At 31.7% G+C, this 12,578-nt stretch overlaps 1 protein-coding gene across 1 annotated transcript in view; it reads left to right on the top strand.

Moving 5' to 3' along the window:
* LOC107654284 (pre-mRNA-processing factor 40 homolog A-like) overlaps positions 1-3,770 on the top strand; it is a 9,714-nt gene extending 5,944 nt beyond the window's left edge. The window contains exons 3-6 of the mRNA XM_016441309.1: positions 959-978; positions 1,649-1,929; positions 3,099-3,291; positions 3,741-3,770. Coding sequence (XP_016296795.1) covers positions 959-978; positions 1,649-1,929; positions 3,099-3,291; positions 3,741-3,770 — 524 coding nt within the window. The remainder of the gene's footprint in view (positions 1-958; positions 979-1,648; positions 1,930-3,098; positions 3,292-3,740) is intronic.
* Positions 3,771-12,578: the final 8,808 nt, after the last annotated feature.

Genomic DNA, 12,578 nt, shown 5'->3' with positions numbered 1-12,578 from the left:
AGGTGTCATGTCATGATTATGAAGGTGTCATGTCAGTCTTATGCACACCCCTTCAAGTAGTGTAACCGAAAAAGCATATGTATTGCATATTGCATATATAAAAAATATTTTATATATGCAATGTATTTTCAACAGTTTTTGACAATTTTATATTCCATCCATTCATTCATCCCTTATATTATTATTACTAAAAATTAAAATATTTTATTACTACCATTATGCATATATATTTTATTTAAAAAATATATATTTATCTATCGGTTTTGCATTACAGTAAAGGAGGTTTGAGATACAGTATGCTTATTTTCTCAATTAAAAACATTTTTATGCAAAATATGATTTTTATTTTTGCATTAAAGAAAAGAACATTTTGGCATAAAATGCACTTATATTCCCAAATAAAAACAATTTTATTGTCCAAAAAAACAGGCCTCATTGACTTTATGCAAAATATGATTTATTATTCCTTTCTTTTGGTTATGGGGTGCATTATGACTGTTAAAGTATCCTCAGTACTGTATGTGCTACCGCAACTTTCTGTTTCAACAAGAAATGCATGACACAGAAAACAACAGCTTGTTGAGCCATTTCATGGGTTCTTTAATTCAACTGATGGATAACCCATAATACACGTTCAGTTAAAGGTTTTTACTCAGACACTGGTGAAACCAGAGCATCCATTCGTAACACATTACAGTCACCGTTAAAGCTTGAAGACCACACTGAGTTGCTGTTAAAATGCACTCAGACTGTTCGCGGTCCAGCCCACACACTGTGAGAACCGTTTGAATTTGATTTGTTTTGTGTCTTGTTCTCTCTTTGGTTTGATTTTCATGCATTGTTTCATACTCACTATCCAGGGAAGGGTGTTGTGTCTTTTTCTCTTGCATTTTGTGAATCTAATGATGCACTTATGTTGCCCCACTTTTCCCTTCTCTTCATACCTTACCTACTAAAGGAGGGAATACCACTTTATTGGTAAGTGGATGTTAACCAAAAGGGAGTTGAAAAACAGAATAACCTTTTAAAAAAAGCTATTAAAACAGGAAATGGGTCGCTGTTCACATCTCAGCAATTGTCTGCAGGACAAAACAAATCTACAAGCAAGTTCTATTGAGTAGAGGACCAATTGTTTTCTAATTCGATTGAATCTATTCTTGTGAATCTTTATTTCGTTCCTTCCATTTCTGTGATGTTCCGTCAAGTTGTCTTTTTTTTATTTTCTAGTTTTATTTTCCACCTTTTTGTTTGTAGCTCTTTCTGAAATTGACAAAGTCCTCTTTCTCTTCTACTGTATATTCTCCAGTCTCTGTCGCTCTTTATATTCTCTCTAAACTTTTTTTTCTTTCAGAGTTTCGCATATTTTCCCTCTCTCCCTTTTTTGTTTCGATTTTCTTTCGGGACTATTCTTTTCAAATCATTATGGTTTTGCATGCCGAGTAGTGCATGCGCTGCACAATAGAGGACTGTCTATAAGCCAGAGAACAATCCTAGCACTTTCTTTTAGATATTTTTTTGCCAAGTACACGATAACGCTCTTCCACCCAGGAGGAAAAAGTCTCTAATTTCACTGTTCTCTTTCTGTTTGTTTTCTTTTCACATTTATTTATTTTTTTCCTTTGGTTTGTTGGTTATAATTCATCTACAGAAGCTTCAATCTCTGGCTCCGTCTCCCTCGAGCACGCAGACGCACGCGTCGCCTCATCTAAGAGGTGCTAAACACCACGCCGACCGTCCCAAGAGCCCTGGAGGACCAGCGGCGCAGACGGGAGAGGACGGCTGCACAGACGACAGGCCAGCGATGGGCAAACCGCTCTCAGAGTCATTGAGGAGACGCGGCGGGAGGCCAAGGGTTCGAGAGAAGGCGTCGCACTCACCGGCACACAGCAGCGACACTGAGCCACACACCAAAACCAAGAATCAGAAGAAGTAAGAACATTTAACATGTTTATACAGATGTTTGCACTACCGGTCAGAAGTTACGTATATAAGAATAAGTTGGTTTTTTATGTTTTTGAAAGAAGTCTGTGGCTTTATTTGATCTAAAATACAGAAAAAAATTGAAATATTATTACAATTTAAAATAGCTGGTTTCTATGTGAATATATTGTAAAATGTAATTTATTTCTGTGATCAAAGCTGAATTTTCAGCATCATTACTCCAGTCTTCAGTGTCACATGATCTTCAGAAATCATTCTAATATGCTGATTTGAGATTGAGAAACTGATATACTGTAGACCATCATTCTAAAGTTTAGGGGGAGTATTTTTTTTTTTAAAGAAATTAATACTTTTATTCAAAAGGATGGATTAAATTGATCAAAAATGACAGTAAAGTTTATATTTCAATTTCAAATAAATGCTGTTATTTTTTTTACTTTCTATCATCAAAGAATCCTAAAAACTGTGTCAGTACAAAAATATTAAGTACTTCGTGTATTCAAAATTGATAATAATAAGAACCATTATTAATAACTGAACACCAACAATAAGTGAGCATTGTAATTATTATTCCAATCTGTTGACCAGTAGTGTATATTTCACAAATATGTATTTGAACAAATGTTTTTGCACATTTCTATGTAATATTGCATATAATACAATTATTTATTCTTTTATGATGTCAATGGTACATTAAGCATGCAGTTATGACAACTATTGAGTAAGTAATATTCTGTTCACACTGAAGTCACAGAAATCAGAAACACGTCCCATTTATTTCCATATCAGAAAGTGGCCCAGATCATAATGGAAAATGTCTGATTAAATGTGATTTTTGCTGTTGTTATTTAAAAAAACAGGGTCACATTCAGCTTTAGCTTGAATGCAGCTGTGCAAAGATTTGCCAAAATATTTAATAAACAAAGTCTGCAATCAAAAGTCTCAACAACAACTCAAACATTTTTCGTCAAATGATCTGAACTGCTCAACATTAATTTTATAGCTCTTTACACTTGCTGTATGGTCAATTTGGGTAAGTTTAGGAGAAACATCTACAGTACATCCCTAAATAAACCAAAAACTGAGATCTCTTTTAAGCCTCTTGAGTGATGAAAAGCAACTATATTTCTCGAATCTATCACTGTATTCTCACATAGAAGGAAAGGGTCTCATTCGTCTAAGAGGCACCATCGCGGACAGAATCGTCACCGGAGCGCCTCTGTGTCGCCGGGTCGGCACAAACACACATCCAAGAAGAAGAAGGGCAAGAGTCACGGGACGGCCCGGCAGCGCAGCAGCTCCTGGAGCAGCGGGAGATCGTCGCCACGAGCTGTGACACTGAAGACTGGAGTAATGATGCTGAAAATCCAGCTTTTATCACAGGAATACATTACACTTTAACATATATTCAAATAGAAAACAGTTATTGTAACTTGTAAAAATATTTTACAATTTTTACTGTATTTTTGATTAAATAAATACGCACACACACACACGCACACACACACACACACACACACACACATCATACAGGACAAAGGTTTTACTTTTTTAGAAAAATGGACATGCATAAGGGAAACTCTTTAATATTCATGGGATAAGTGTGATGTCACAACCAGCATGCACTCACTCTGTATTTTTGCCTTGTTTTGCCAACATTCTTCAGTCAAGACAGATTTGCTTTACAAGCAAAATGACAAGATATAAAAAAATCAAGTGAGTTTTTGCTTAAAACAAGAAAGAGGTCAGAAAAAGTTTTCCCTTTTGAATTAAATGTATTTTTCTGACCTCATTGGCAGATAAACTCAAAATTTATCCAAATTAAGTGATATTTTATTAAGTGAGTTTTTGTCTAAAGTAAGAAAAAATATGTCCCAATGAGGTCAGAAAAATAATCTTGTTTTCCCTTTGAATAAAGTTTATATGTCTGATCTCATTGGTGGATATGTTTTGTTTTTACACATAAATGTATTTAATTTTGATAGATTTTTTGAAAAACAAAAATATTAAAAATCAAGTGAGTTTTTGTCTAAAATAAGAAAAAAATATGTGCCAATGAGATAATAAAAGTAGTAATGTTTTCCCTTTTAATTAAATTTATTTTTCTGACCTTATTGGCAGATAAACTCACTTCACTTTGATTTTTCAGCACACATATATTATCCAAATTAAGTGATATTTTATTAAGTGAGTTTTTGTCTAAAATAAGAAAAAATATGTCCCAATGAGATAATAAAAATAGTAATGTTTTCCCTTTGAATTAAATGTATTTTTCTGACCTTATTGGCAGATAAACTCACTTCACTTTGATTTTTCAGAACACAAATATTATCCAAATTAAGTGATATTTTATGTAAAACAAGAAGAAAAAAAAATGTTCCAATGAGGTAAAAAAAATAATCCTGTGTTGCCTTTGATTTAAGTTTATTTTAGCTCATTGGCAGATTTTTTTTCTTGTTTTACACATAAACTCACTTAATTTGAGTTGAAAAAAATGAACAAAATTAAAAATAATAATTTTTGCTTATAAGAAGAAATATGTGCCAGTGTGGTCAGAAACTTAATTCAAATGGAAAACAAGATTTTTTTTCTGACCTCGTTGGCAGATATTGTTTTACACACAAATTGATTTAATTCTGATAGATTTTTTGAAAAACAAAAATGTAAAAAATTAAGTGAGTTTTTGTCTAAAATAAGAAAAAATATGTGCCAATGAGATCAGAAAAATAGTATTGTTTTCCCTTTGAATTAAGTTTATATTTCTGATCTCATTGGTGGATATTTTGTCTTGTTTTGCACATAAATTAATTGAATTTTGATCGATTTTTTTAGAAAACAAAAATGTTGAAAATGAAGTGAGTTTTTGTCTAAAATAATAAAAAATATGTGCCAATGAGATAATAAAAATAGTAATGTTTTCCCTTTGAATTAAGTTTATATTTCTGATCTCATTGGTGGATATTTATTCTTGTTTTACACATAAATGAATTGAATTTTGATAGATTTTTTTAGAAAACAAAAATTTTGAAAATTAAGTGCGATTTTGTCTAAAATAAGAAATAAATATGTGCCAATGAGATAATAAAAATAATCTCATTATAGTTTTCCCTTTGAATTAAGTTCCTTTTTCTGACCCCAATAGCAGATATTTTTGTTTTACGCATACACTCACTTAATTTTGATAGATTTGTCAGAAAACAAGACTTAATATCTTAAATCGTTTTGCTTGTAAAGTAAATGTATCTTGATTTAAGAATTTTTAGATATTTGTATTGGAAAACAAGACGAAATCAAGTGACACACTCATAAACCTTCAATACATTTTATGCTTAAAATAACAACAAAACAATCCCTAAACATTCCGTAAATTAAATGAACGTCAGATGCGCCTGAAGCGATCTTTCTGCAGTCTCCGTCAAATAAATCCAGTCATCTGAAGGACAGCATGACACAGACACACACGTGTCGAGGCCAAATCTTCTCAATCCCAGCATGCTTTCTGTCTGTCTGCAGGGAGAAAGACAGTCCTCATCACTCGGATGCAGAACGAGCTCGCCGCCGCTCGCGCAGCTATTCTCCCATCCGCAAGAGGAGGAGAGACTCGCCCAGCTTCATGGAAGCCCGCAGGATCACCAGGTAAATGCATGTCTGTAGGTTTTCCCTCTTCTGTTTTTGGTGCAGTAATTGTTTTGTATGGGAATGCATGGTCATTTCTTCATTTACAGGCTGTTTTCAGGTCTGACTGCAGGTTGCCTCTGCTGGTAGATGTCATAACTACACCATCTAGGGGGAAATGTTTATTTTTTCAAGCATATTTCAAGCAAATATTTCTTTTTACTACAGTAGATCAAACGTTTCTAGCATGAATTGGATTTTTATTTTCTCTGTCTGTTATTTTAGTATTGTTGATATGCTATGTTTTTGTTAATATTTTGAATTAGATTTTATTTTTAGATTTTCTGTTTTCATTTTAAATTTAGTTAAAGTTTTAGTAATTTTGTTTTGTTTTTGTCATTTTAATTATAATTGTTTTTATATTTCTATAGATTTGATTAATTTTAGTTTATTTAGTCGTAGTTATTTTAGTACATCATTTAGTACATTTTAGTACAAGTTAAACTAAACGAAAATGGAAAATGTTGCCTTGACAGCAAGATGAAAAAAAATAAGTCCAAGATTTTTAAAAATATTTTTACATTTAAGTTAATGTTTATTTTATTTCAAGTAACATTTTTTTAAATGGTTTTAGTTTTAATTAACTATAATAACCCTGATCCGTGTGCATGTTATCATTTATTTTTGTAGGTATAAACCTTATAATCTATTACAACCCAAACTGGGGTTAAGAAATATGAACATTTTCTCTTTAGTGTGTTGGAAATACAATTTTGAATTTATTTTATTTATTTTTATATTTTCATTTTAGTTTAAGTTTTAGTCATTTTGTTATGCGCTTTATTCGTTTTTATTTATTTAAAAAAGAAATAAAATATTAAATTGAAAGTAATTTTTCTTTTCAATTTTAGTCATCTTAGTACTTAAACGCATTACTTACTTTTATTTTAGTTGCCAGTGCAGCATTTCTCGTTTTCAGAGTTTTTAAGTTTTAAGGTTTTGAGCAAAGAAATATATATTTTTTTATTTCAGCTTTATTTCGATTACCAAAATGGTTAAATGGTTTTAATTTTAGTTAATGAGGACACTGGCATTGATCATGCAAATTAAAGAAACACTGACACCTACAGGCCAGTTTGTGTAATGCAGGATTTCTGCATTAATGTGTTGTCACTTATAGCAACTCATTTTAGCACAACTACAAAAAATACATCTGGCTTTGACCTACATTGAGGTCCGATAGTCTGATAATACAAGATGCAAACCTTTAATACAAATTATATTATCAGCATAAGAATTTATTATCATTTGGCTAGTCCTCATTTTCCTTAAATTACAATTTTCAGGTTTCTAAATTGGACTGTGGAATGAACGTTCAAAAGCATTATGAACAGATTTTATTGTACTCATGTAAACTATGACTTCCCACAGTTTGTCTTCTCCGCTGAGCTCTGATTGGTCAGGATTTGAACTCACTCTCTCCTTTATGAAGGTTTCCTTGACGACCTCACACCAGAATGATGCTGATCTGCCAGGCATGGTTACCGCGGTAACCGTTGCCATGCATCAGGACCCCCTGGTTTCCTCTTGAAGCAGCTCTCAGCATCCCAAGAGTACAACTATATCTGTGTCTCTTTAGATTCTGTCTCACTCCCTTTCTCTGCTTTTGCCGTTCTCACCACTAAACGAGTTCTTGCAGGCCTCTTCACAGATTAACACTAACAATCCCACACAGTTCACTGACACAGAGATGCTAAGAGCCAGAATGCACTGTGATGAGCTCAGTGAAAACATCCATCCAATATGGCTTACAGAGTTCAGTGTCGACAAAAGTATATACTTCACTACATTCTGAAAAGCATTGACAAACAGTGTTATTCAAATGAAGCATACAGGACAATTAATTCACAACTGACTTATAGATTTTGATGTTAACATGTTGCTAAGCTGACAATGTGATACTCAAATAAGCATGATTTCAATCTAACTATGTATTTTATTGTTAGATTCGGCTATTTTATCAATGTTTCAGTGTTATTGTATTTGTAGGAATATTTATAAACAACATTGTTTGTTTTGACAGTCATATTTTTCCCTGAGCTTGTAGAAATGAATTCTGGCTCCTGTGAAAGAAGAACACTTAATCATACGTTTAAAAAGAGTGCTTATTATGGAAATAATATACTTAAGTGTGATCTGAATGTAATTTTTTGGACATTTAATTGCGTGTTATTAACAATCGAATGAAAATATATTATAGTTTAAATTTATATTTAATGCAATACTTAAGTAGGACTTGAGTACATCTTTATATGTAATTTCATAATTACTTCTATTGTCTTTAAAATATGGTTAAAGATTCATATAAAAATGATTATATTATAACTTTAATATTATAAAAATTAACTAATTATAAACGTGATAAAAAATCAACTGTAATATTATAAAATAAATATGTATTCTATTATAAAAATCTGATTTAAAAATAAAAATCAGATGAAAATAAAAATGTTTAAAGTGAACTGCTGAATGTACTGACAAGATAAATTAAAAAAATATTATATTATAACTTTAATATTATAAAAATGATTAAATCAACTTTAATATTATAAAAACATTTATTTTATTATAATAAATAGATTATTTCAAATATAAATATTTAATATATAAATATATTTATTATAAACAAATAAGATATTAAAAAATAAATGAAGTTTTAGTATGTTAGTCAACATCAAAGTAAGCAACACATTCTATGAAGCTTCTTTGACGGAAGATTATTGAAACATAATGATGTTAAAGTGTTCTTGCTAACAACCTAGAACAGTATATGAAGCCTTAAAATACTGCTGACTACAGTAGGGTATGTCACAGATCTCTTTAGCTTGAGCGTCAGGCACACAGATCCAGCTAACAGCCGCTCACTGCAAACACTGAACGCTTCTGGAGTGTGAATGTGTGTCTAACATGGTCTAAGAACTGATGTTTCTCATTGGAGACAGAGCCCATGTGTGTATTTGCAGTCTGTTTACATGATGATGATGATGATGATGCTCTTAACACTCACTAACCAAAGCTGAACCTTTTCCAGACATTTTCTCTTACAGAAACTAATCATGGCTGCAGGTCGCTGGCACTTCCACCGCTTTGACCACAACATAATGATATGTTTATTAAAATGCAGACTGAGATTACTTTGTTTTGTTGGAATATGTTAAAGCTGAAACCTGCTAGTTTTGTATGATTTCTAGCTGGTCCAATGTGGTCATAAGCTGGTCTAGATCAGGGGTTTTCATACTGGGGTCTGGGAAAAGTTTTGGGAAAAAATAGTGTGAAAAATGTACATAAATAAATAATAAAAATAAAATGTAATAAATCATATAAAAAATTTTTTTTAATAAAATAACTAAATGCATAAATAATTTTAAAAATCATCTCAAAAACAAAATATAAGAATAAATATATAATAAAAATAAAATGTAAAAATAAATAAAAATCATATTAAAATAAATAACAATTTGATTAAAAAAGTAAATAAACAAGTTAATAAATAAATAAATAAATAATAATTCTACTCAAAAAAGTGTACAAAATGTAAAAATAAATATAAAATCAATTGAAATTTAAATAAAAAATAGACAAATTATAAATAAATAAATTAAAAATTAAAATAAATAAATTTACATTGAAAATTTGATTAAATATGTAAATAAATTAGTAAATAAATAATAATTCTAAGTGTACAAACTGTAAAAAATTATTTATTAAATCCTGATTAAAATAAACACACAAAATTGTTTAAAATAAGTGAATGAATAAATAATAAATATAACAGTACAGTACAGTAATGAGTAGAAAAACAGCATCATAATGTAACTGTAATAATGTAATAGATAGATAGATAGATAGATAGATAGATAGAACTATATAGATACCTTTTAAATTTTAAGATGGTCATATTTGGGGGTCTGTAGCATCTAAAAGATGAATGATAAGCTGGACTGCCAGCTGGTGAGGGTGAAACTGACCTGGTAAACCAGCTTGGTCAAGCTAGTAGAAAGCATTGGACCAGCAAGAAACTAGCTAATGTAAAACAATGTAAATGCACCAAAGCAACCATAGTTTCTACCTCTAGCAACACTCCAAAATCTAGTTTTGTTTCATATTATGACATATTACATTGCAAACTATGGTAATTTTTATGCAAAATGATGGCACAGTATATATTTCTATCATTGTCTGTTTATGTTCCTGTGGCTCAGTGGTAGAGCATTGCGTTAGCAGTGTAAAATGTTGTGGGTTTGATTCCCAGGGAACGTACATACTGGTAAAAAAATGTATAGCCTGAATGCACTGTAAGTTGCTTTGGATAAAAGCGTCTGTGAAATGCATGAATGATTATTATTATTATAAATTAGATTTCATGCTATTGAGTGGTCAAAGTGGTATTAAAGTGCTGATGTTTTTATTTTTATTTTATGCTATTATGTGTCTGTATTATATGATCTCCCTCTTCCATCTTTTCCGCAGCGCACGAAAGCGTCCCATCCCGTACTACCGGCCGAGCCCGTCCTCTTCCAGCTCGGCCAGCAGTCACAGCAGCTCCAGTTGCAGCCGCAGTAACTTCAGCTACAGCAGTCACAGCAGCTCCAGTCGCAGTCGCAGCCATAGCCGCAGCCGCAGCCGCAGCCGGAGTCGCTCCAGGAGTTACTACAGCCAGAGCAGCTGCAACAGCCCCGGATTCTGAGACCCAGTGAAGGTACGGAGGAGAGACGAAAGAAACATCTCAACTGCACAGGACGCCCACGTTCCCTTTCTACTGCAGGATCTGTGCTGAAGAAAACCACTATATAACGTGCAGATTTAGTGCAGAGGGTTTCCGGCTGGTTATGTGGCAGGACGGTCCATGCATACATGTTAGGATGGAAAAACTGAACAAAAATCATGTCAAAGGTGAAGTGGGTAATTGCACTGGATAAAAATGATTTATTTTCTTACTCAGTATGTTGGTTTTGTTTTCCAGTACAGATATATGTGACCCTGGAGCACAAAAGCAGTCTTAAGTCGCTGGGGTATATTTGTAGCAATAGCCAAAAATACATTGTATGGGTCAGAATTATCAATTTTTCTTTTATGCCAAAAATCATTAGGATATTAAGTAAAGATCATGTTCCATGAAGATATTTTGTAAATTTCCTACCGTGAATATATCAAAACTTTATTTTTTATTAGTAATATGCATTGCTAAGGACTTCATTTGGACAACTTTAAAGATGATTTTCTCAATATTTAGATTTTTTTTGCACCCTCAGATTCCAGATTTTCAAATAGTTGTATCTCAGCCATTTAGATGATGTATAAATCTCAATTTCAAAAAATTGACCCTTATGACTGGTTTTGTGGTCCAGGGTCACATATATATTTATTATTAAATCAAAATACAATGACTTGAGAGGATAAAATGAACAAAATGCTATCTTTTATATGACAAAATGAACTAAATGAAGTAAGCTTATGCTTAAAACCAAACAAAATATCTGCCAGTGGGGTCAGAAAAATAAACATAATTTAAGGTGGAAAATATTATTATTTTTCTGACCACACTTCATTTTGATACATAAAAAAAAAACAAGACTTAATATCTTGTCAGTTTGCTTCTCAAATAAATTTAATGAAAATTTTGATTTGCTACAAATTGATCAATTTAATTTAAGAATGTTTACATCTTTATACTGGAAATTAAGACAAAAATACTGATGAAGAAAATCATCCTTGCTGTTTATTTGTATATTTTTCTTTCTTGTTTTTCTTGCATTCTTTCTTTTTTTCTGTTTATCTGACTCAAAGTTGTCGATATTTAATAATATATATAATACTATATTTAAGGGAAAACATTATTATTTTTGTGACCTCATTGGCTCATAACTGATCTTTTTTTTATGTCATTTTGCTTCAAGTAAACATATTTTTTGCGGGAGTTTCCGTTACAATTAAAATTATTGTTATTATTATTAAATTTGTTGCTTATTATTGTTACAATTATGTTTGGTGATGAAGAAATCACACACTTCACCTTTAACATAGGCTTTATTCAGTCAGAAAATGAAAATCATTATTCATTTTATTAATTTTATTAATTTTTTTGGTGTATCTGACTCAAATCCACTCGTTCCATTTTTTATAGTCTAAACAGCATAAATGCATAAAATGTTGCATATGTTTTTGACCTTTCTTTCCACAGTGACTTTTAAAATAAGAATAGTTATGACGCTTAAGTTATTACTATAGATACACCTGATATTAACTACACTGTCTGAACAAACACATCTGATGAGAAATGACAAGCAGACGGTCCTGAAGAGTGGATTTGAGTGCAGTGTGAACAAAAGCATTTTAGGAAGTGAATTGGGAAACAATGGCAAACAATATATTTGATGTTACACAGTAAAACACAGGCAGTCTGTACAGATTAAAATCAGCCGCTTTTGTTTTACTCACTAAGAGTTGCTGACTAAACGTCAAACACTGTAAGATGCTGACACACACACACACACACACACACACACACTGACGCACAGAGATTCTGATGCTGCCAGCATCTTTGTATGAAAACGCATTCAACATTACACATTGATCGTGTCTCTATTTAAAGACTAAAAAGGCCTGAAGAACAACGATGAGATGAGCCCTTTTTCCTGAAATTCTTCCACGCTGCAAAAATAAGCAAAAATAACCAAAAAACTGGTTTAACAATGAGAGACTAATGTGACGGAGACTAAAACAATCTCCAAATCAAGAGACTTTATTCCTACAGTGAAGATTCAGACTCAACATGTTGAACAGAAGCAAGAACAAACAATTCGGTTTTACAGTAGCTTATGATTTGGGTGAATCTCAAAAAGAAATGTCCAGGTCATTTAGAAACATGCAATTAGATGTTGTACAAATTAATTATCACAAACAATTGTGACTGTATTTTCATAACAATTAAGTAACCCCCAAAATTTGAACACACACACACA

The sequence above is a fragment of the Sinocyclocheilus anshuiensis genome, unplaced genomic scaffold (assembly GCF_001515605.1).
Source record: "Sinocyclocheilus anshuiensis isolate Anshui unplaced genomic scaffold, SAMN03320099.WGS_v1.1 scaffold163, whole genome shotgun sequence".
Taxonomy (NCBI): Eukaryota; Metazoa; Chordata; class Actinopteri; order Cypriniformes; family Cyprinidae; genus Sinocyclocheilus; species Sinocyclocheilus anshuiensis.
The sequence above is the reverse complement of the archived record's forward strand: the minus strand, read 5'-3'. Positions and strand labels throughout refer to the sequence as shown.